Source organism: Microtus oregoni, unplaced genomic scaffold (assembly GCF_018167655.1).
Source record: "Microtus oregoni isolate MIOR12 unplaced genomic scaffold, Mior012 000031F_ref0000149, whole genome shotgun sequence".
In the NCBI taxonomy this organism is placed as follows: domain Eukaryota; kingdom Metazoa; phylum Chordata; class Mammalia; order Rodentia; family Cricetidae; genus Microtus; species Microtus oregoni.
The window spans coordinates 5,759,003-5,782,711 of NW_024543090.1; the positions used below are offsets into that span (position 1 = coordinate 5,759,003).

The 23,709-nt window shown below is 45.2% G+C and overlaps 1 protein-coding gene across 4 annotated transcripts in view; it reads left to right on the plus strand.

The window, feature by feature from the left end:
- Nucleotides 1-22,098, plus strand: part of Wt1 (WT1 transcription factor) — a 45,796-nt gene extending 23,698 nt beyond the window's left edge. For 2 of the 4 annotated variants that reach the window (XM_041679041.1, XM_041679043.1), the window contains exons 5-9: nucleotides 12,382-12,478; nucleotides 15,620-15,770; nucleotides 17,732-17,821; nucleotides 18,581-18,673; nucleotides 20,787-22,098. In XM_041679041.1, coding sequence (XP_041534975.1) covers nucleotides 12,382-12,478; nucleotides 15,620-15,770; nucleotides 17,732-17,821; nucleotides 18,581-18,673; nucleotides 20,787-20,908 — 553 coding nt within the window. In that variant the 3' untranslated portion in view covers nucleotides 20,909-22,098. Of the gene's footprint in view, nucleotides 1-12,291; nucleotides 12,323-12,381; nucleotides 12,479-15,619; nucleotides 15,771-17,731; nucleotides 17,822-18,580; nucleotides 18,674-20,786 lie in introns of those variants that run through there. The other 2 variants (XM_041679042.1, XM_041679044.1) reach the window with 2 other exon arrangements.
- The last annotated feature ends 1,611 nt before the right edge of the window (nucleotides 22,099-23,709 follow it).

The following is a 23,709-nucleotide window of genomic DNA, read 5'->3' on the forward strand; positions in this document are numbered from 1 at the left end:
ATTCCGCTTCATCTTTCCGATCACCCAAGATGAGGGGTTCACCTATTATTTAGTTTTAGGGGACTGCTATCCAGGTGGAGCCAGTAAAAACATCTGGCCATAGAGTCAATCCACTGAGAATGCAGAATAACCCAGCAAGATAGATGAATTAGGGAATCTAATAAATTAGCCCCCACTGCCAGCGATGTATACGGGAAGTCCAAATATTTCTTGTGTGGTCTGATGATGTAGTCTGGGAGACTATGGGTTCCTGTGTTTGTGTGTTTATGTAGGAAGGAAAGTTCCATCTCAAAGTGTTCTCTGGGGCATCCAGGGCCAGTGGAAGCTAGATAGTAGTGTATCTTTTAGCTTCGTTCTGAGTGTGAAATATGATGAGATCATCTGGGAGAAGTTTGAGTACCATTACGTGTGCTGAGGATTTCGATGGTTCATAAGGACTGATTTATATAGTGAGAGTCTGGTTATTAACCACCGAGTCCGTGTCCTTTATCAAAGAGTGACCGAGGACTGGGCTGCACGGCAAATGGAGACCAATGAACCATATCCACCAGAAACTTTTAAAAGGGGAATCTAGTCAAGGTTTAGCATTAACAGCATGGATGGTAGAAATAGGCATCTTCTAAGTGGTAAAAAATGTAAAGAATCTGTATCCCAATTATCTTTAGATGGTCATGCTCTTTTACACAGGTAGAATCCTAAGTGCGACTGATATATGTCAAAGGGAGAATTCATTAAGTTTTTTATTGTATTTTTAAAATGTTGATTTATTATTTTTTACATATGTGTACATGTGCATGTGTGTGCAGGTGCCTGCAGAGTCCAGTAGAGGGCGCTGGATCTTTCACAGTTGGAATTATGGGTAGTTATGAGCTGCCTTACATGGGTGCAGGGAACTGAGCTCTGGTTCTCTTAACCACTGAGCCATTTCTCCAGCCCCAGTTTTATTTTATTTTGAAAGCCTTGTGTGGATTCAGAGTTTGGACAGGTTCTGTTGTCACCTGTCTCTCCCCAGTCTGTATCGGTTTCCTTCAGGCTCTCCACTGTGGCTTTGGATTCTGGCACCCATAGCTTTTCGAGGAGAATGACTTTCTATTGGTGCTTTAGCAAAAAGATCTCAGGAGAGGATCTTGGTTTGGCATGGATTGGTCATCTGACTGGGCATGCAGTGGTATGGTGAGGTCTTGGCCAGGTACTGTCTCTTGGAGGCTGAGAATGTGGTTAGAAGAGGGGGCTCCTGGAATGATACAGAAGACTCTAAGGGTGCTGGGATGTCTGTGGGCAGCAAAACAAGAGATAGTCAATGGAGAAGTTTTAAAAGCCAGGCCTGGTAATGATAGTGTATGTGTGTGCGTGTGTGTGTGTGTGTGTGTGTGTGTGTGCGTGTGCTTGTTCTCCAGAAGTCAAGCTGGACGCCACAGGATGTATAGGCAGGGTGGAGGAGGAGTGAAGGATAGTACAGGGTAGGTTTTCTAAGTCTCACAATAAAAAACACCGAAGGCTGGGCATGGTGGTGCGCGCCTTTAATCTTAGCACTCAGGAGACCGAGGCTGGCAGATCTCTTGAGTTCAAGGTCACCCTAGTCCACAGAGCATATTCCAGGTCAGCTAGTGTTACACAGAAAAAAATTCTGTCTAAAACAAAACAACAGGAAAAAAGTGCCCAACTTTACACAAAGAGGCACAGGCAACAAAGGAATGCTAAAAGCAGGAGAAAAGTCTTCTCCAGAGAGGAGCACACCGATAGTTCGTCCAATACCATATGGTCAGCTCTGAAAACATACATGCAAATAATATGATACAGACCGAAAGAGTGTATTTATGGATTTAGGAATATATATGTATGTACTTATATATGTATGTAACAAAAATTAATGAAAAAAGAGGTTATGAATTTGAAAGAGAGTAAGGAGGGGTCTATGGTGGGGTTTTGAGGGAGGAAAAGGAAGGAGAGAATGATGTAATTATATTAGAATTTAAAAAAGAAATAATGAAAAATATTAAATGAGGGGCCAGAGGTAGCTCAACAACTAAGAATGTGTGTTGCTCTTCTAGAGGACTTGGGTTTGGTTTTCAGCACCCATATGGTGGATTACAATCATCTGCACCTCTGGTTCCATGGGATCCAGTCCCTCTTCTGAACCAGATACACATGTGGTACATAGTTACACATGCAGGTGAAGCATTCCAGTAAATTAATCTATTTTTAAAAAGCATTAGAAGTGTCTGATACCCTTTTCTGCCATGCAGGCTTGCACGCAAATAAAGCACTCATATACATAAAACACATACACAAAGAAATCTTTTTAAAAAGTATTGTTAAAAGTATTAAATAGAGGCTGGGTAGTGATGGTGCATACCTTTAATCCCAGCATTTGGGAGTCAGAGGCAGATGGATCTCTGTGAATCTGAGGCCAACCTGGTCTACAGGCGAGTTCCAGGGCAGACTCGAGGGCTACAGAGATTTCTGTCTCGCAAAATACAACAACAACAACAACAACAACAGCAAAGTATTAAATGGTCTGGCAAATGGCTCAGAGCTTGCTGCCAAGGACCCAAGTTCAATCCCCAGGACTCAAATGGTGGAAAGAGGGAGAGAATCAACTTCCATCAGTTTTCCTCTGACCTCCATACTTGGGCCTTGTCACTGTTATGTGCATGCATACATGTAAACAAATTAATTAGTATATTACTTTCCTGAAAATCAAAAAAAAAAATCTTTCCTTAATCTTTAAATAGAAATGAATCAACACTTTCTAAGTTAAAACAATAGCCGATTCTTTCCTAAGGCTATTTTTGAGGAAATTCTGTGCTTTTGAATTATCAGATGACAGCTCTCTCTCTCTCTCTCTCTCTCTCTCTCTCTCTCTCTCTCCCCCCCTCTCTATTTCTTTCTCTCTCTCTCCCTCACTCTTCCCTCCCTCTCCCCTGCTCCCTTCTCTGTGTGTGTGTGTGTGTGTGTAAATTCAGCTGAACTAGCTTGGTTGTTTTCCTTTAGGTTTTTATGTTCTGTGCTGTCTAGTAAAAGAAGGCCCGTCTCTCTACCCTTCCCTTTCTATGCACAGCACTGAATTTTTTGCATGTGTTCTGTATTTACATGCTTTCCCTTCCCTTTCCTCCACCCAAATCCACCCACACCCTCCCACGCCCTCTTTTCCAAATTCATGCCCTCTTATTCTTTAATTTTTTTTATACACACATCTATACATGCAAACTGCTGAGTTCACTTAATGTTGCTCATGTGTTCATATGTATTTACAGCTGATTGTTTGGGATTGAGTCATCTATCAGGGGCTTGTTCCTGGATAACACTGATTCTCCTGCTCTCAACAGTCATTAATAACCAGTAGCCTTTGCATCTCAGGGTGAGGCCTTGTGAGATTTCCCCCCACCCATATTGGAGTGTCAATTGGTGTCATGTTAGGATTCTCGCCTATGAGATCTTATCACTGAGAGTTCACATACGCAGTTTCCCTATCATAATAAAAGACACTGCTTCGCATTAGACATTTGGTCTTCTGGCTCTTACAATCTTTCCGCTCTTCTTCCGAGCTGTTCCTTGAGCTTTTGGCATAGGGGTTGTGTTATAGATGTATCAATCGGGTTTGGGGGTTCTCTGCATCCTGACCAGTGTGTCCAGCATATTAACCAATGTGTTATAGTCACTAGAAAAACTGAACTGTATCTCATAAAGAGAAGAGTGTGGTCGGGCAGTGGTGGCGCACGCCTTTAATCCCAGCACTCGGGAGGCAGAGGCAGGCCGATCTCTGTGAGTTCAAGGCCAGCCTGATCTACAAGAGCTAGTTCCAGGACAGGAACCAAAAGCTACGGAGAAACCCTGTCTCGAAAAATCCAAAAAACAAAAAAAAAAAAAACGAGAAGAGTGTGGTTAGATGCCTTTGATCCTAACACCCGTGTAGAACTGTGGAGTCTACTTACCTTGCTTTCAGTGACCACAGTCAGAGAGAATATAGTAGTACTCACAGTGATCTAGAAGCTTCTGTGCCAGGTTGTTACTATTTCTAATCATGGATAATCAGGTGTCTCCTCATTTTCCCGGTAAGATCTTGTCTGCATTCATGAAAGTGGCTTTTGAGATTCTTCTGACTACAAGGAAGCTGGCTTTTCACTTGGTGTTGCTCTGTCCTTTTAAGGACACTCAGTGGTGATTTCCAGGACTTCCCAGGGTTGGTGCCCAGGTCCTTTGTCCTGACATGTTCTTAGGACTGATCAGTTTGAGATGGTCGTGGTTCATCGTGCTCTGTGGTGAGCAGTCCTTGGGAAGCTTGTGCTGTTTATTTTGACTGTCCTCTCTTGAAGCCTTAGCCCCCGCTGATGTGGGAGATAGCTGGCCAGGTGCTTGGTGGCAGTTCTACTGGCTTCTACCACTTGTAGCTTCAGACCTTGAGCTCCTGTATCTCTGTAATCAGATAACGAGCTCTAGAGGCTTGACTCCTTGTGGGTCCCTTTATCTTCAGGCAGGGGTAATTCGGTAAGTGATGCAAAACGCAGCTTGGCTCTGTGCTTAACCTTCACCGAAGTCCAGTTTCTTAGTGGGGCTCCTTTACTTTTTTGTTATCTGTGAAATTGCACACTAAATGCAGGGGTGATAGGCCCCAGGGCTTGTAGCCAAGCTTATTATCAATGCCAAAAGGAGACAAGCGCTTACTTGTACATCTCATAGTTATGTGCTGGGTGTTGAGGAAGGAGGGTGCAGAGAGCCTTCTGAGGAAATTCCATGTTCTGATACACAAGAGCTCCAGGTTGTCTGCACGCTTCTCTCATGAGCTCTGTAGAGGTGAGAAGACAAAGGTGATGATGGCGTCTAAGTGTAGGGTCTTGCACACCTGGCCAATAACTAGAGGTGGGGGAGAAAAACCACAGGCCAAAATGCTTTCTTGTTGAATATTCATATTTAATGCTAATTGCCTTCAAAAAGCTCTTTCTTTTTTTTTCTTTTTTCTTTCTCTATTTTTTTAAAACTTCTGTTGATAAGGGATTTCAGGGAAGCTCTGGTTTTCTTCGTCTGTAAAAGCTCAGTTCCTTTTTATTAATCTTCCCGTGCCTGTAGAATATCAGAATTAATCATTTCTAAAGAAGCTTCTTTTCAAATGTTCTCTTTCCTCAGCCAGACCCCAGTGCAGACAGTTTTAGAAAGAAGAGGGTTTATAATTTGTGTTCTGTGAAGGACACTTTCCTCTTTCTGCAGCTTTCCGAGGAAACAAGTTGATGCGCTCTAAGGCTGTGTAGAAAAGCAGACTGTCTCGGTGCACACTTTATGCCTGTGAAAGCTGCTGCAGGGGATGAAGGCACCAGGCACGTGCTCTGCTGGTAACCGCTTCTGTGTGGGTAGAAGGAAAGAAAAAAAGATTGGTTTTGTAAGACTTGTGCAGTTTGGACTGCTCATCCCCTGTAAGTAGGACACTTGCAGCAATTAGCATTGCATGTTTTCTCTCTGTACCTCCTCCTCCTACGTGTGTGTGTGTGTGTGTGTGTGTGTGTGTGTGTGTGTGTTTATAGGTCAGAATCCAACACCATTCATCTTCCTCAATCACTACCCACTTACCTTTTAAGACAGGCTTTCTACTGAACCTGGAGCTCTCTGATTCAGCTAGGCTGGCTGTCAGCGAGTTCCAGGAATCCTCCTGCCTCTACCTCCCTAAGGGCTGGGATTGCAGGTACACTTTGGCATGCTGGCTTTACATATTTATTTATTTGTGCATCAGTGCTGGAGAGCTAAGGTCAGATCTTCATGCTTCTGCAGCAAGCATTTTACTGACTGATCCGCCTCTCTACCCCTATGGGTATAAAAACACCCAGCTAAATACGGTCTCACAGCAGAAGCGGCAGTGTGCTCAACTCAACTTGTTGCACCCATTCCCTTTCCTTCCCCTTTTCCCTGGCTATGCTGTAGAATATCAACATGGCCTATTTGATCCAGACCATGGAGGAAAGAGCTGGAGGTCATTCAAGTGTCATGATGATACAAGATGGATTTGTACCACAAAATTGTTCTGTTAGTTGTAAAGAGAACAGACATGCACTGGGCTGGACTCAGACCTCAGCTCTGCCATTGCCCTTCCCTGACTTTGGACACATAACTCAACTTCTCCTTAAACCTCAGAATATTTTGTAATGCAATGACAGTGGTAACTATGAAAGCAACAGTGAACATTTATTTAATGTTTGTTCTGTTCCAAGTGTTGCACAATGCTTTCCTGATCTGGGTTGGGTTTCCAGCGGCCATATAGGGCTGGCGTTGTTATTTCCACTTTTCAAGGAACAGGGGCCAGGGAGACTAAGTCCGTGGAGTAAGGTGATGGGTTTAAAACCCTTAAAGGCATCTTTAATGGTTTCCAGGGTTGTACTCAAGATCAAAAATACAAATTTTATCAATCTCCATCACCAGACGCATATGAACCGCATATGGAGTAAATATTTTTTTTTATGAGTGTGGGTCACCGAGTGTTGACAAACACCGAACTCCTGGATATTGTTGGGATATGGTTACTCAGTGATACTTAACTTTTGCTTCCTGAATGGTTCATCCCTTTAATCTTCAAACGAAACTGAAAAATAGGTTATTAGCTTCATCCTGCAAATGCTGAATCTTGGATACAGAAACAGTGAGATGACTCACTAGCCACGGGGGCGGGGAATGTTATAAGTGGGCTTGGGACTTAGACTTTCAGATTCAAGAACAGTGTGTTCACAGAGGAATCTGGAGATGTATAATCCAGATCAATTTAACTTTTTAACTGTATCTGTAAGAACTGGAACACACTAGTTCCCTCGGTGTGATAGGCTAAATACCTAGAGATACCCAGATTCTAGTTTCTGAAGCTGTGCATGTCACCTTATGTGGCCACAGTTGTAGTGATTCTGCTAAGGTATTGAGTTGGCAATGGTGGGTTGCTCCTGGACTGTCTGGGTGGGTTCGGTTGTCTCCATGCAAGCACCAGTGTTGCTATGAGAACAGAAGAACAGCAGGAGGCAGAGAGAGAGGGTACAGTGTGCAAAAAAGGGACCAAGACACATGCGCAGGTACCAGAAACAGAAAAAGACAAGGGAGGAAACTCCCCTCTCAGAGTCGCTGAAAGAAAAAAGCCCACACATTCTTTCAAGTTTTCAGGGGTTGAAGGAGCCTGGTGCCTAGTTTTCAAAGCATCAGGCACATCTCCACTTTTATTTAATTGACATTCAGGAGAAAACAGCAGAATCAAAATGGGAAATTTTTGGTTGATAATTTATGCTTCGCTACTCAGCCTTGGAAATAGAGGATGCAGATTGGTAGCTCTTAGGTCAGACATAGGTTTTAAAAGTGAATTTATTTGTAAGAATGCAAAATTTATAAAATCAAGGAAAAGTCTCAAGGATGGGGAGAGATGCCAGCATGGGGTTCATGGGGCGAGTGGTGAGCCAGGAGAGATGTGACACAGGCCGTATGGCTGAGGTCCCTCTCTGCTGGGGTGTCATTGGTTCCTCAGGGTCTTCATAGTTTTCTTCTACCAATTTTCTTGGACCCTTTATGAATATTTGAGTTTGTGTCTTTGCTTTAAGCAAAATAGAAGCAAGCCCACATTTTGTCATCAAACAATTCCCCTCTTGTCCAATACTCTGCAAACTCAGAGCCTAAAAGAGATGGAGAAAAAGCTAAGATAGGTGAGCGCCTTGAATTTCAAGTGGGAAAAAGCCATTGTGTTCTGGACACCTGGAGCAGTAAGGGAGATTACCAAGCTGGATCTTTCAGAGAATTTGAGGAAGAAAAACGGACCAGTAAGAACCAAAGTTACTCAGTCATATACAAGACCCAAAGCCAAGTCTGCTCCTTTTTTTTTTTTTGTGGTAGAATTATCATTCTGAGAGTTGAAGGTAATTGATATGGTGAATCTGTATTACAAAGAGCTATTTTGATAGTTCTTTTAGAACTTCTGTGGGCATGATAGAGGGGGGTAAATGCCTTATAGATAGATGGTTTATCGTTGGTTTGGGCAATAATGCCAAAGATGATCTAAAATGTCCTTGTCAACCTAGTGAGTGACTTCTAGAGCAGAGTGTATTCTTTCAGCCTTGGAAAAGTAATGACATCACCCAAGTTTCTTCTTTCCTACCTTCACCTGCCTGTATCAAACCTACCAGCTTTCTTCCCACCAGACCCATAGATGCCTATCCCATCTTACTGCAAATCCCTGTGGCCTCCCTGGTGATATGAGCCGTGATCACTGGACTCTTTTCCTCTGTCATTCAGTTGAGTCAAATATCTTATTTTTAACAGGCAGATTAAGAGGTGGCAAAAAATAGGAACAGTGTTTTATAAAGCAACACTTTCTTAGCCTGAGGAAGGCCAGGTTTGCTCATGCTTGGCTCATGTACTGCACTATATGTACATTTCCCTTTCCTTTCCCTCGTTATCTGGGTTGGGTGTTAGGGAAGCTTTGTGTTCATTTCCAGCTTGAAGAAGGGGCCCCTTGGTTAATTGCCATGCTGGGGCCCATACTCTGTGCTAGAACCCGCTCCCTCGTCTCAGCTCTGTAATAACACCTTCTGTCTCCAGGTTGTTTGGGATTCTTCTTTCTGGAATGTGCAACCTTCCTCTAGGAAATCTTCACCACGACTCTTAACACTTCTTGCCATTCTTGGCAGGCTTTGTAGCTCCAGGCCTTTGTGAGGTCTACTCTCACACTGATTTGGTTTGCTTTACCCACAGCAGAGTCATGGGCTGAGGTAAGGAGAGTTATCCTGGTATAAAACTTGGCTTCATCTAAGCCAGCAGGTGGGTTTTCACACTTTGTGGTTGCATTGACCCCCATCGTCTTCATGAGCCTTTCTGTCGCAGGGTAACTTCTGCCCCGACAGACTGTATCCTATTCACATGTGTGATACTTTTCTATAATAGCTTCCTTCAAATTGTACCACAGAGAGATCTTCTGGAGTCCCATCACCTCAATATCCCTGAAAAATAGTTGACATGTATTATATAACATATACCATGCATCAGCACCTCTTGTGTGCATACGTGTCTATGAATATGCATTTGGGGTGCATGTGTATGCTCACGGAGACCAGAGGACATCAAAGTGGTTCCTGGAGAATCATCTATGTTGATTTTTTGAGACAGGGTCTCTTCATCGGCTTGGAGTTTGCTGATTAGTTCAGACTGGCTGGTCAGTGAGCTCCAGAGATCCAGCTGTCCCTACCTCCCCAGGCTGGTCTTCCAAGCACATATCACCATGCTTGATTTTTACATGACTTCTGGGGATTGAACTGTTTCTCCTGCTTGCATGGCATATGCTTTGCTGACTGAGCTCTTACCTCAGCCCTGGAGAGATGCTTTTCAGATGTAGAGATGATATGAGATTGGGGATAGAAAACAAATGTTTTGGAAGCCAAATCCAGAGTCTGAAAGATTTCAGCAGCTGGGCATGACTCTCTGGGATGAGTCGGATAGAATTTAAAATACGATTCCTACCTAAAACAAAGATATCTTTAAGCTCAGGCCATGGATCCCTTCCTCAGTTCATGGTAGTTAGGGATGGAATTTGCGAGTTGGAGATTTTATTAGACTGGGAAAGAGCACCGTGGCTGGAGCGCAGTGGGGCTATTCATTCTCAGTCCTGCTAGAAGCAGTTACGTCCACACTAAAGTGAGCAACCCAAGCCCAAGGCGTGAGCCCTGCTGGACTGTGGCCCACAGCCTCAGTGATACATGCTTGACTAAAGTATTGATTCTGAGTTATTTAGATGGAATCCCTTCAGATGAGGCCCACTTCTCTAGCCTCTTGCATTCATGTTATAGTCCTAATTCTAAACTCTTTAGACCCCGTTTCACCCTGTTATGGCCGACACAGCCTGCAGCCTGGAAGACTATGCTTAAGAACCGTAAGATTAGCATGTGGAAGGGGATTTAGACTCAGGTCATACTGGGGATGTTTATGGGCTCTGTGCTTACTCTGATTACTAAGGATACAACATGCAGAAAGGAGAGCAGACTCCGTCCTCAAGGGTCCAGTTTAGTGTTGAGCGGAGGAGATACACAGAAATGGCTGTGACGTAATAACACACCCTCTATGGCTTACCAGAAGGCAGCAGTAAGGGGGAATTTCAGCCAACTGACACCAAATGAAACAGTCATCATGAGATATACAGACATGGTGTAGTAGGCTAGGGGAACAGAACAGTCACCTCCCTCCCCAAACTGTCCAAAGAAGACAGACCCTTCTTTCTAAAATGTGTGAGCCAGAACTTAATGTGAAACCCTACAGCTGCCGTGGACCTGGACAGTGTGGACGCTACAGCCTTCCTGGCAAACACTTCTCTCTTCCAGGAATTCTTTCCTCTGGGGAGTTAGGGATGAGTCAGTCAGGCCTTCCCTAAATCCATAAGAGTGGGCTAATGGACTAGGTCACCTGTCTATACCCTGGTCTCCGTTATGCCGAGGCAGAGGGGCAGGGTCTCATCACCTTTCTACGTTCTGATATCCATGATGCCAGAGTAGCAGAGGCAGAGGGTCTTAGCCTGACAGTTAATTTTACTTGGAGGCCTTTAACAATGCCACCACAAAGTTTATTGTGGTTATTACTTTGTGTGTTTGTTTGAGAAAAGGTCTCACGTAGTCTCAGCTGACCCTCTGCCTCCATCTCCCAAGTGCTAGGATTATAGGTGTGCACTGCTATGCTCAGCTTGCTATAAAACATTTCAAAGGGTTTTGTTGATTTTGCACACCATATAGCTACCCTACTAAGAGCATATAGTACAATGGTTTCTAATAAAGTTACAGACTTGTGTGGCCATTCCTAGCTAGTTAGGACATTTTCAGTAATCATTCCCATGTTTTTCCCAACTCAATTTGTCCCAGGCAACCAATCACTAAGTTACTTTCTATCAATTGACTTACTCTGCTCATTTTGTGTAAATCAAATTCTTCAGCACATGATCTTTTGTGCTTTTGTTCTTAAACTCACAGTAGCATATGAATACTTCATGCCTATTTTGCCAAATAGCCTTCCACTGTGTGAATATACTTCTTTGTTTATTCTGTAAGTCGATTGCCAAGTTGATTCTAATTACCGACTTTTGAGAATAAACAATGTTTCTAGAGGACAGTATACACAACCATTTTTTTTTTAAATATCTGCTTTTACTTGTTTTAGGAATACACCCAGGGTTTCTGAGTAATATGACCACTTTTTAGCTAATGTTTTTGTGTGGCTTCTAGGTATTTTTGAAGAAGCTGCTTCCTTTCACAGAGATGAAAGCACAGAAACTGATTCATCCCCAAGCCCACAGTGACTCTCAATATAATTCTGATATATTGTCAGTGTGGGCGAGAGTTTCTATGCTGGCTGGACTGGAAATAAAATCTCTGTAGAAACGATCCCAGGACTGTACCTGAAGGAGAGACTCTTTTCAGAGCAGAACATTCTGGCTTTGCAGGTTGTTCCTTTTGAGGCTCCACATTCCCCAGGCCTTACTTGTGGTCCCGAGTTACACCAAGCAATGCCTTTCCTAGGAGGTGGGTCATCCCAGAATGAAGGACAATTGTCCGGCACTCATTGATGGCCACAAAGAGTTAAGTTGGGGGTGGGAAGATGGCTCAGTCAGTGAAGTGGTTGTCATGCAAACATGAGGACCTCAGGTCAATTCCCCAGAACCCATGTAAAAAATCCAGGTGTGCTTGCAGTCTCGGCGCCGGGGAAGTGGAAACAGGGGGATACCTGGGGATCGCTGTGCAGTCAGCCTAGCTGAACTGGGGGACTCTTGGTTCAGTGAGAGACCCTCTCTCAAAAAATAAGTTGAAGAGAGACCAAGGAAGATACAATATGTCTATTCAGGTTCTCTAAAAGCACATTCACACACAATGCACATGCAACTGCACACACAGGAACACACAACACACACACACACACACACACACACTTAACTTGATCTGAAAAACCCATCAGCGGACTGAGTGGAGCCACAGACGTGCACGCCCCACCCCCTTCTGAGGACGTGACATCTCTTCTTGTAAATGTCATCACTTTTCTTGGTGCTATCTGGTAAGGACTGAGTCATGAGGTGCTGACAAAACCCCAGTGCGCTTCACATGAAGCCCCGAGGCATTCTGCTCATTCCTGAGATACTGCACTGCTGGCCTGCAGTAAACAAGCTGCCGGGATGAGCTCCTGCCACTGTGACTTTCCTTGGCTTGTCTGAATGAAGCACAGACCTAGACAGTTTGCCTCTGGGGGGGAATTCGGGGAGGAGTTGGCTGCAAGGTGGTGACGCTTCAAAGGAGTGGCCTCTGCTTTCACAGAGCTCTGTTCCAGAGTGACCTCATAGAAGAAGGTAAGACACAGCCTTTCCAAAAGGTGGCCCTGAACCAACTTCAATCTTTTTGTTTGCAGCCACGGCACAGGGTACGAGAGTGAGAATCACACAACCCCCATCCTCTGTGGTGCCCAGTATCGAATACACACCCATGGAGTCTTCCGAGGCATTCAGGTAGGATGCCCAACCAAAGGCCACCTTTCCTCCCTCTTCTTCTGCTCACCTGCCTTGCAGCCTCGGCAGATGGACCACCTGGCCCTGGCAAGTGTTTACCATCAGAGATGCACCTTTTCCACTGGGCTACCAAGGGACTCCCTCCCTCTGCCCTTGCAGAAATGCTTCCTTGCATGACTGCAACCAAGATACTTCCTGCAGACTTCCATCCTTTCCTCCTTTATTATTCGTTCTGCTTCTCCAGAGTGGGCGATCCATTTCTTGCATGTGGATCATTTGCATTTGAATTAGTGACCAGGACCCTTGATTTCTAAGATTTGATCTGTGTTGTAAGGTGCTCCAAGGTAGACAACCTTCCAAGTGTTGATACTAGCATCAACAACAGTACCGCTTATGGCTGGACATGTTCTATGAAGTGAGATTTAGACACAGACTTTAAAACATCAACTTTATCTAGCTTTTAGGTTTGTACAACATATGCACAGAAATCATAGTGCTCCAGTGTCCTCCTGCTATGACCTTCACAGAAGGTACTCTGGTAGACTACTCTTGTTACAGAAGGTACTCTGATAGGCTACTCTTGTTACAGAAGGTACTCTGGTAGGCTACTCTTGTTACAGAAGGTACTCTGGTAGGCTACTCTTGTTACAGAAGGTACTCTGGTAGGCTACTCTTGTTACAGAAGGTACTCTGGTAGCTACTCTTGTTACAGAAGGTACTCTGGTAGGCTACTCTTGTTACAGAAGGTACTCTGGTAGGCTACTCTTGTTACAGAAGGTACTCTGGTAGGCTACTCTTGTTACAGAAGGTACTCTGGTAGGCTACTCTTGTTACAGTGGGTGTAGGCGTGTTATTGGTAACTGAACTGTTTTGTTGTATAGTCCTATGGGTTTTGATATGCACATAATGCCACTTATTATGTTATTGTTATTATCATCATATGGAACAGTTTAATGTCTCAAAACTGCTCACATTCCACCACTGTGTGCATCATGCCATTCCCAGTCCCTCTCTCTCCCCAACCATCACTGCCCCTTTCTCAGAGTGTTGTATATGCCATTGCATTTTCAGGCTAGCTTCTTTGACTTAGCAAGATGATTTCAGATTCCCTTGCACATCCTTTGTTCTCTGATGTGGTCCCCGCTGCACTCCTAAGAGGTAGACACATTATAGTTGGGGAAACTGAAGAGGGAAGACAAGGGGTTTGTCTAAAACCACATAGCTAGTAAGTGGGTGCTGATATGTGTAATATACATTTTATTGAGCTCCACAATATTTATTTTGCTTATTAATATTGTTTATTAGTGGAAATTTAATAGTATTGTTTATTAGAAGAAACAGGAGGGAAAGGACTCAGGGTGAGCAGAGGATGTAGGTTATTCAGGGGAGATCCCACCCCCATCCCAGCTTCTTTTGGATAGTTAGAGCCCAGTTATCAAGAATTCACATTTGTGATCTACAAACCTGTCTAGGGACTGCCACAAGAGAAACAGCTAGTGTATCCTTCCAAGGGAAGTTAAAACCCTGAAAAAAAGCTGCATGAGGGCCAGTCCCCGTGTGACATGGACAAGGAGCTCCACTTCATGGAAGCCAGTGTGCTCTGGCATCCCAGCCTTTCCATGGTGAGAAAGAAGAAGCCACAGAAAGGTGGGGTTGTCACAGAGTTCCATCTGAGCATCTCGCAGTAGACATCATCGGCGTCCTTTGCCAGACCGCAGCCTGACAGTACCAGCTGCTCTTCAGTCTAAGGCCTACATAGTCTTCGTCTAGGGTGAGAAGAGACGGAAGAGGTTAATGTGCCTTCCTTCCCACCAGATTCAGTTATCAGAGCCACTCTCAGGGCCTTTAGTAGACTCCGCTCCCTATAGATGTTATTTCCCTACTTTTTTTCTTCTAGATTACACCAAACAAACCACAGCCTGCCATTTCCTTGTATACCACCACTTACTCGCATACCCCGGGAGAAAAACAAACGGTTGACATACTATGGCATTCCAATACCGTATTTACAGTACGATGCTACAGAACTTTTTCTCAGGGCAAGGCAAGGCGAGTGAATTAGGGACAAGAGTGTGAGTGTGTGTAGATTAGAAAACACACGGGAGAGGAAGTTGTTGAGCTCAGAGCAGTGGTTCTCAATCTGTGGGGCGTGATTCTTAGAGTTAATGTATCAGGTATTTACAATATGAATCATAACAGCAGCAAAATTATAGTTATGAAGTAGCAATGAAATAATTTTATAGTTGGGGGTAACCACAGCATGAGGAACTGTGTTTAAGGGTTGCAGCATTAGGAAGGTTGCGAGCCTCTGGCTTAGTGGTTGTTGCAGGTCTTTACACCAGCACAGGGGTGCTCCTATGCCAGCAATCCATCTCTTTGTTCCTGATGGCACAGCTGAAATTGGACAAGGAAGAATCACTCCTGCTATCCAGGAATCGCTGAGCTTGAGGGCAAGAGAGGAGATTTGCCTCCCCAGCTAGAAGGCAGGGACCAGTCGGTGTTGTGGGAAGGACAGGCAAAGGGCACAGAAGGCAGATGGCTTCCGGTGCTTGCCTGTGTCACTGCTAAAGAACACGCTGATTATGCTACAGGATTCTGATGGATTTAGAGGCCCCAGACCCAGAGACTGGTGTATCATCTATTTACTTGTAAAGCTCCAGTCAGGTTGGGTCTCCTCAGTGTCTCATGTCTTTCACTACTAACAACTTTCTCATCCATTTTCTTACTGAGGCCATAATTACATGGCCGAGCCTGCATCTGGGAGGGCATACATGCAGTCTGGGACTCTGGGATTCTAGATCTCGCTGTCCCAAGTGAGAGATGGATTGGGAGCTTTTCCAGACACTAATGTTTCTTCTCTAGAGGTCTGTACCAGGGACCCCAAAGAGACTTCATTTCAAATCAAAGTTCCGGTGCTAAACAGTAATACCATCAGAACACTGCATCATAGAATTTCCTAATCTATCATCCATTAGTGATGTCTGCCACAGGAACTAGAGGATGGAGGCAAATATTTTTTGGTCTCATATCATACCTACCTTCTCCTCCTTTGGTATATTTCAGTGCTCAGTTTCCTATGGCACTGGCATGAATGCTCACATGTGGTACGAGGTCTCCACATGTCTTACATTTTGCCTGCAGGATGTGCGACGTGTGTCTGGAGTGGCCCCAACTCTCGTCCGGTCAGCTTCGGAGACCAGTGAGAAACGCCCTTTCATGTGTGCTTACCCAGGCTGCAACAAGAGATATTTTAAGCTGTCCCACTTACAGATGCACAGCCGCAAGCACACTGGTAAGTGTGTCCACTGCCCAGACTCAAGCAGTGGTGGCGCATGAGCTCCCATCCTGGACTCTCACACTGCTAAGGACACAGGTGACTTGTGGGATGGAAGGCTGGCACCATCATAGGTCAGGCCATAGCAACCGGCCAAGGCTGCAGGATGGTTTGCATGCTCGTTCCCACCATAGCAAGTAAGCCATCTGCAGGGAAGTGGAACAGGGTGGTGTAAAGCAGTCGCCGTGGGAGAAAAGTGGCCCCATGTTTGAGCGTTGCATTCACCCACCAACTGGTGAGACCTTGGGCCGATTGCTCCACAATCCTTTACTCCTCACACCTTGTAGGACAATGAAGCTGGTAATGCCTACACTGTACAATTCTTAGGCCTAGAGGAAATGGGATCAAATTCTACTACAGGAGTTGTAGCATAGGCCTCTCTCTCTGTTTCTGAGCCTAAATTTAAAAAAAGTTAGTGTTCTTTCTGAGGGACTATTGGCATCTTAGCAGGGAAGATAAGCCAGGGATAGTACAATCAGATGGCCCAGAGATTGATGGACAAAGTTACTATAGACTCTGAATGGGAGGTCCAAATGCACACTTAGAGGTTCTAGAATTAATTCTGTGATATGAAGAAGGCCATTGAATCTCCAAGCAGGCTGTCCCACGGTCACTGTCACCTGACAAGCAGATTCGTTTGGCTCCCAGTTTGAGGGCACAGTTTATTACAGCAGGGACGGTACAGCGGTGGGAACATCTTTGGCTTTGACGATAGAAGAATGGGACTGCTTGTTCACATCTCTGGACCAAGAAACAGAGGGAGACAGGACCGAGGAGCCGGAAGTGTGCCAGGTTCTAAGCCTCAGGGGCCACACCCACTTTTTCCTGTAAGGCTTCTCTTTCTAAAGGTCCCACCATCTCTCAAAATGGCACTGTGAGCTTCTGACCAAGGGGCGAAATGCATGAGCTGTGGGGGTGTTTCATAAGATAGCATTGCAGAGCAAGTGGCGTTTGTGAGGGCGAATGCTTTGATGGGTAGGGATGGAGACATTAAGGTGAAGGGTGTTGAGTTAGGAGGGCTCAGGAGTGGTGAGGTCAGTTACAGGAGACACACAGAAAGGCCAGGGGAAGCATCAGCGGTCCTGAGCAGAAAAGGCGGCTTAGAGCTGCCCATCAAAGGACAGACTTTACTGACCTCCGAGTAGCTTGCTCTCTATCCCAGAATTCAGTGACTCAGAATTCCAGGAGGTGGGGACCCTTGTAGAAGCTCAGTGCACTCCAGGGGGGCTCTTCTCAGCATTTGGCTGAAGTTTTCCTTTGGCTACAGGGGATTGCACAATCCTTCTGCTGACTCCTTTCAGATGAAAGAAGAACAATCTTGCTAAATGCTTCGGCTCCTGGCTTAATTGAGTTGTCTCTCCAGCATGGAGTCATTTATGTTGGACCCAAGAACAAGAAGTCAGAAGCAGAGAACACCAGCTATTCAGGCTGTAAAACATGGAACACTTAATCCATGAGGCCAGCCCCAAGGCTCATCTACCCCAAATTCTATCTTAACTTTTTTTCTTTCTTTTTCTTTTCTTTTCTTTTTTACTTCTTTAAATAGTCGCTGCTAATATATGTATTTTCTGAGCATTGCCTCCGTGCTAGGCACCAGTCTTCCCTCTCCACACGGTCTGGTCTAATCTGTTCATGAACCCTTTGCAATTGTCAGATTACTGGCTCCATTTCACAGCAAGGGGACTGTGCCACACCCAACACCCTAAGTCCTGGAGCTTCCTTATTCTCTCCTCCTGTTGTCCATGGGCGTGTGTGTAGGTGGGGTTCTTACCTTCCTGGAAGTCTACAGCACTACCCTAACAAGCTCTCCGGAAGCACTTGGGCATCTGGGGATCCTTCATCTGCGTTCAGGAGGGTTTGCCAGTGATGGGGTCGAATTTCCAGCGTTGTACTCAGAAACAATATGTGTCTTCCCTAAGGTGAGAAACCATACCAGTGTGACTTCAAGGATTGTGAGAGAAGGTTTTCTCGCTCTGACCAGCTCAAAAGACACCAAAGGAGACACACAGGTTTGTGGGTTAACTTCTCATTGCCAGCACCCACAGGCTGTTGGGTTAGAGCTGACTTTGTAGCCGTCTTCTCTTGAACACGGATAAGAGAGTGATCTATATATCCATTTAATTCTTCCAACTTTCTTCTCCTCATGTGGAGATGGTGGCTTGGCAGTTGAGAACACTTATTCAAGAGGACTTGGGTTCAGTCCCCAGCTTCCATATCAGGCAGTGTCTGTAACCTCTGTAACCATAGCTCCGGGGAATCTGATGTTGTCTTCTGGACTTCAAGGGCACTGCGACACATGACATACACTCACACAGACACACACATCACATGAACAATAAAAAAAATAAGTCTTTCCTTACAAAGGAAAAAGCGAAAATAAAGGAAATGACTCACTTTTCTCATGAGAACACAGAACAAGGGAGATCCCACAGCAGGCTGGTGACCCGCTGAGGTTCAGTTAGGAGCTAGGGCGATGGAGAGAAGCCAGTGTACAGTGGTCCACTTTCCTCAGTCTATGACACTTGCCTGCCTGTGAGAGCCAGATGTTTGGGGTTCCCAAGTGAGGAGCAGCACCTGGAGGTTGCTGCACAGAACCAGGTGGCTTCTGCTGGGCCTGGGGCTCAAGGAAATGTGAGGTCCAGGTAGACACAGACCTGGACAATGGGATGGATATGCCAGGCTTCTCCAGCTGCCAGAAAGCCGGCTTTATGTGTGTCACAGTGCCTCGCATTGTTAGGGCCGAGGCTAGACCTTCTCTGTCCGTTTAGGTGTGAAACCATTCCAGTGTAAAACTTGTCAGCGCAAGTTTTCCCGGTCCGACCACCTGAAGACGCACACCAGGACTCATACAGGTAAAACAAGTGCGTAAACTTTTCTTCACATTTATTCTTCATTATTTTTTTTTAAGCTACTGTTGAGTGAAAGTGTAATGAGAGTCATGTAAAAATTCTAGAGCTGAATGGGAGTGTCTAGCTACCCCGACATGGTAAATGATGACATTTTCCAGAGAAAGGGTGGGAGAGCGCTGAGTAGGAAAGAGATGGGAAGAGAGTGTCCAGGGGTCAGAGCAAAGGCAGGGAGATACGTTGGTCCCCATCATGCCAATTTGCTGTATCACTCACTGATAGAACAGTCAACCCGCAGCATGATCAGAAATTCGAGATCCTCCGTTCTCCTGAGAGCTCACGTTTCACAGCCCTGATTAGAGCCCGCATTCTTGGCTTACTTAAAGTTCCATGAGAAGTCTAGGTTTTTGCTAGATTAACAGGAACTCATGGATGTATCTCCTTTATACTAGCACAGAAAGGAGAACGGGCCATGGACATAGCCACTGGCTGCTGAAACACTGCTTGGCCACAAGCTGCTGAGATTCCCAGTGACAATAGCTCTGCCCTTGTGACTCCTGTGCTTCCTTAGGAAGCAGAGCCATGTTATAGGTTAGCACATCATCTTTATAGCAGCTTGGAAGAAGAGTAGGGTAGGTGCTTTTAACCTTCATTTAACAGCTGAGTCTATGATGGATAGCGATGAAATGATTTGCCCAGAGCCACTAGCAACTGGATAGCAACGTCAGTGGTGACTGTTCTGCCTCACCTCATCCCTATTGTTCTTTCTCCTGGATAAAGAACACGTGTTCAAATAGTCATGCTCAAAAACCAGGGAACTGAGGAGAGAGGGCCAGAATAGCCAAGCTGGTGTCACTGAGGGAACCAGTATGAGAAAGAGTTAAAAAGTGCCCATGAGAAGGTGGGGGTGGCAGGCAGGAACCAGAGCAGGAAAAGCAGATGGACGCTGAGTAGGAGGCCAGAAGGCCTTGCAAGTTTCTGGGGGAGCTTCCGGTCCCCAACACAGACAGCTCGTACCTTCAGATACCGTCAGAGCACCTGGGCCCCCGTCTTGTTCTCCTTCTTTGGGTCTTCTTGGCAAATTGTCTTTTAGTTCCGTGGTAATAGTCTGGAGATTGCCCCAGCACAACTCATTGCCTGCAAACCTGTGCCACCAACAAACCACTTGATGCCATTGATCAGTTACCCAGTCTAACCCCCAAGCACCACATCTCTTGGGACATTTCTCAGTGGGACTCTCAACACCCCAGGAAGATCCTCCAGGTGGCACAGGGCTTAGCAAGTCCTGGGGTGGACAGGGGGAAGGCACAGGGATGAATGTAGGCTTCAGGATTAGATATGCCTGGGTTTGAACCCTGCCTGAATGTGTCCACAACAGTCATGCAACCTAATCAGTAGAGTGAAGATAAAATTTCTTTGTGAGGCTGTTTTGAGAAACATACAAGGCAATGAACATACATCTAAAAGTGATGCTTGTATGTTAGGCATTACATAGAAGCTATTATCTCTAATGAGAAAGGGGGCTCCTGAAATGGAACAGTCTCCACCATTTGAAGGAACCAATGTTGTTGCTAGACTCTCCCCTCTAACGCAGCTAGGTTCTGAGTCATCCTCTCTATTAAACATAATCAAATAGGATATAAATGGTGTCCATGCTTTATTTTAAATCATCTACATAGAGAGAGTAAAGCTTCAATCCCAGATCTATTGCTGACCAGCTGTCAATCAATAGTATCGAAGGTAGCAGTCCAGGGCAGCCATCAATCAACAGTATCCAGGGTTCAGACCCTTGCGGCTTAGGTCCTACCTAGACAGCAAAAGGAGAACATTTGCACAGGTCACAGAGTATCCTAAGAGATGAGACAGAGGTTTCCTAAACCTCCTTAATGTATGAGTTGTTTTTCTCTCATTTGCCAAGTTTTCCGTTTTAATATGTTTATAGTGCTTCTGGTTTTCAAGCCCTGGAAAGGTTTTGCTAACCCTAGGCTGCCAGTTGGTTAGCTTAGGGAGTGACCCAGGGGAGTCCAGGGCGGGTATCTGGTGGTGATTTAGCTCGGGGCCTTTGATAGTTGAACCTGTGTCTAGTCACTCTGCTGCAAGCGTCTCTAACTGGCAATTGTGTCAACAGGTGAAAAGCCCTTCAGCTGTCGGTGGCACAGTTGTCAGAAAAAGTTCGCGCGGTCAGACGAATTAGTCCGCCATCACAACATGCACCAGAGAAACATGACCAAACTCCAGCTGGCGCTTTGAGGGGTCCGACCGGGGGACAGCTCGGCATCCCAGGCAGGACAGTGTGCAAACTGCTTCCAAACCCGATTTCGAAATTCCTCCCCACTCATCTACAGAGTGATTTGACGGTGGGTCGTCATCCAACTTCCAAGACTGCACATGTGTTTGGCCACACCCTATCAGGTCTGCTGGGAGGAGTCTGTGCTCCACCTCCTTTTGGCTAACTCACAGGCCTGAAAAGTGGCTCGAGATGTCTTGCTGGTTGAAAGAGCATTGCCGTTTCAGCCGAACTTTCCACTGTTAGAAGATACATTGTTGCTAATGTCCCCCTACCTCCCTCGTCTCCTTCAATTGTTCCATTTTCCATCAGGGGATATTTATAGGCCAGGGCATGGTGTGTGTGTCTGCTAATGTAAACTTTGTCATGGTTCCCATTTACTAACAGCCCTAGAAAGAAATAAATCAGAGAGCAAAGCACCAGGGGCGAGTCCCGCCCAGAATTTCAGAGGTCAGGCTGCAAACCCGGAATCCTGGAAGGCAGGAATTCTTGTAAAGCTCATAGGTTTTAGGATTAGAATTAACCGGAACCTCTGCATAGAAACCTGAAGGAACCTTCCTGTTCAGCTAGTCATTGCTAACATTAGCACCGTGCTCTTAAGAAATAATGTTTAAAGAGCAGAGATTTTAAAAAATGTTTTGATTTATTTTTTAGCTGTAATTAGGTACATCTTCAGAGATGTACTTTCCTTTTCATGCAAAGGAAATGGAAGAATTCATTTTCATCATCTGGGGTCTCTTTAGAATGTAAAGACCACACTGGCTATGTGGCTTCGAGTTGTAAAAATTAAAATGACTTTAAGAGAAACTAGGGGCTGGTCCAGGATCTTCACTGGTAAGACTGTTCTTAAGTAACTTAAGTATCTTTGACTCTGAAAGTATGTGGGGGAAACAAAAAGATATATTATTGTGAGGAAATCCATTGTTTAAAGGTGTGTGTGTGTGTTGTTGTTGTTTTTTAAAGGGAGGGAGTTTATTATTTACTGTTGCTTGAAATACTGTGTAAATATATATGTATATATGATGTGCTCTTTGTCAACTAAAATTAGGAGGTGTATGGATATTAGATTCATCACTGTGTAGATGTCAATCTTACAGTGTATTGATAATAATACTAAAAATGTAACCTGCATTTTTTTTCACTTGGCTGTCAATTAAAGTCTATTCAAAAAGAAAATGCAGGAGTCTGGTGGTTGTATCGTGTTTGAATCTCAAAGCCAGTTGAACATCTTTTAAATAGGTAATCATGCCATCAACATGGCGTGGTCCATCCAGACCCCTGACCACAGCCAACTTCTTTCTGTTGGGCTTTGGGAATGACCTATCTTCAGAGTAGCAGGGGGTCACCTTCACCCTGCACCATGAAGAGATTGCCCTTGTGGGATGGTTGGGTGGCTTTCTCATGCTCTGGTGGGTACTGTGCTTCAAGGCTTATTTCAATCAAATCCTCACTGCATCGTATCCAGACTAACAGAAGAGAATATCGAGGCTCCACTGATTTCTAGCCTTTCTGAAAAGCTCACTGATACCTTCCCAGGATCAGGAGGGAAGAAAACACCTAACACAACTGAGCTGATAGTGGAAGTTGCCATAATTCACCTGAGCAGGCGGGAAACTGCTTAGACTCCCCAGGGCAGCTGAATGTGAAGGCAGAGCCACACTCTCTGTGACCTGGAAGCCCTCTTTGGTTTTGGTGGATGGTTTTCCATCGGTTAGCATGTGGATTTGTTCAGTCTCTCTCAGCTCCTTTATCTTAGAGCATGCATGCATTCCACTTCTTCCTTTAGAAGGATCTTGAGCACAAAGGAGCTTAGCTGCAGAGAGTCTCTGCAGCTCCAAGTCAGGACAGCCTAAAAGCAGGGTCTGGAGCTCCTCTTCTTCTGCATCTGTCTCTCGCATCATCGTTAACTTTAGCGAGTGCGGTGATTCATATGTATTAGTTGTTGTTATCTTTTCCTGCCAGAAGACAGCATCTCTCTGGAGAAGCTCAGGACAAGCACGGCAGACATCAGTGAGTCAGAGAGCGCATTTCACAGTAAAGGTTCAACCACATTGTTCCCACTGCTCAGGGCAGGCCAGAGATTCAATGACTACATAGCAATCTGGGTTTGATTCCTATGCCTGCAAGTGTTGTTCTGTATTTTTATTTATGAGAAAGCAATAGCCCTTTCCTGACATGAGCCTGAGACAAATGGAAACACAGTCTAGCATATAAAAAGGCTTACAAGGATTTCCCAGGACTCTGGACCACAAACTCACCTGTTGGTTTCCTCCATCTCCCGTTCTTTGCTTGCAGTGTCTGGGCATGCTCAGAGGTCAACCCTGCAGGATGACAAAATGTCCCTTCCCCTTACCTTGAACCACAGCGATGATTTGCGACAACTGGGCTTCTCGCCAACAGCTCCACAAAGACCACAGCTGCTGGTTTTGTGTCCTTTGCAAAGCTGCTGCTGACACTGTGTTTCTGAGACCCGCAGTGGTGACATTCTGCAGGCTATCAGGAGGCAGCTGACGGGTGCCGGGCAGTGGATGCTCCCTGTGGTCGGGTCTGGACGACGGTCAAAGTGCACATTTTTCCATCTTGTTTTCCTCCAGTGCCTGACTCCACATGTCCAGTCCCCTCTGCCCTCTTGGCTGGATCCTCCAACACTATTCCAAGTGTCCCAAGCTCCCTCATCTCTGAATTCCTCAGCATTCAGAGTATGTATCATTAACCAGCGGCTTGTGGCATTGTGATACTTTCCCATATTCTGTTTTGGTCTGTA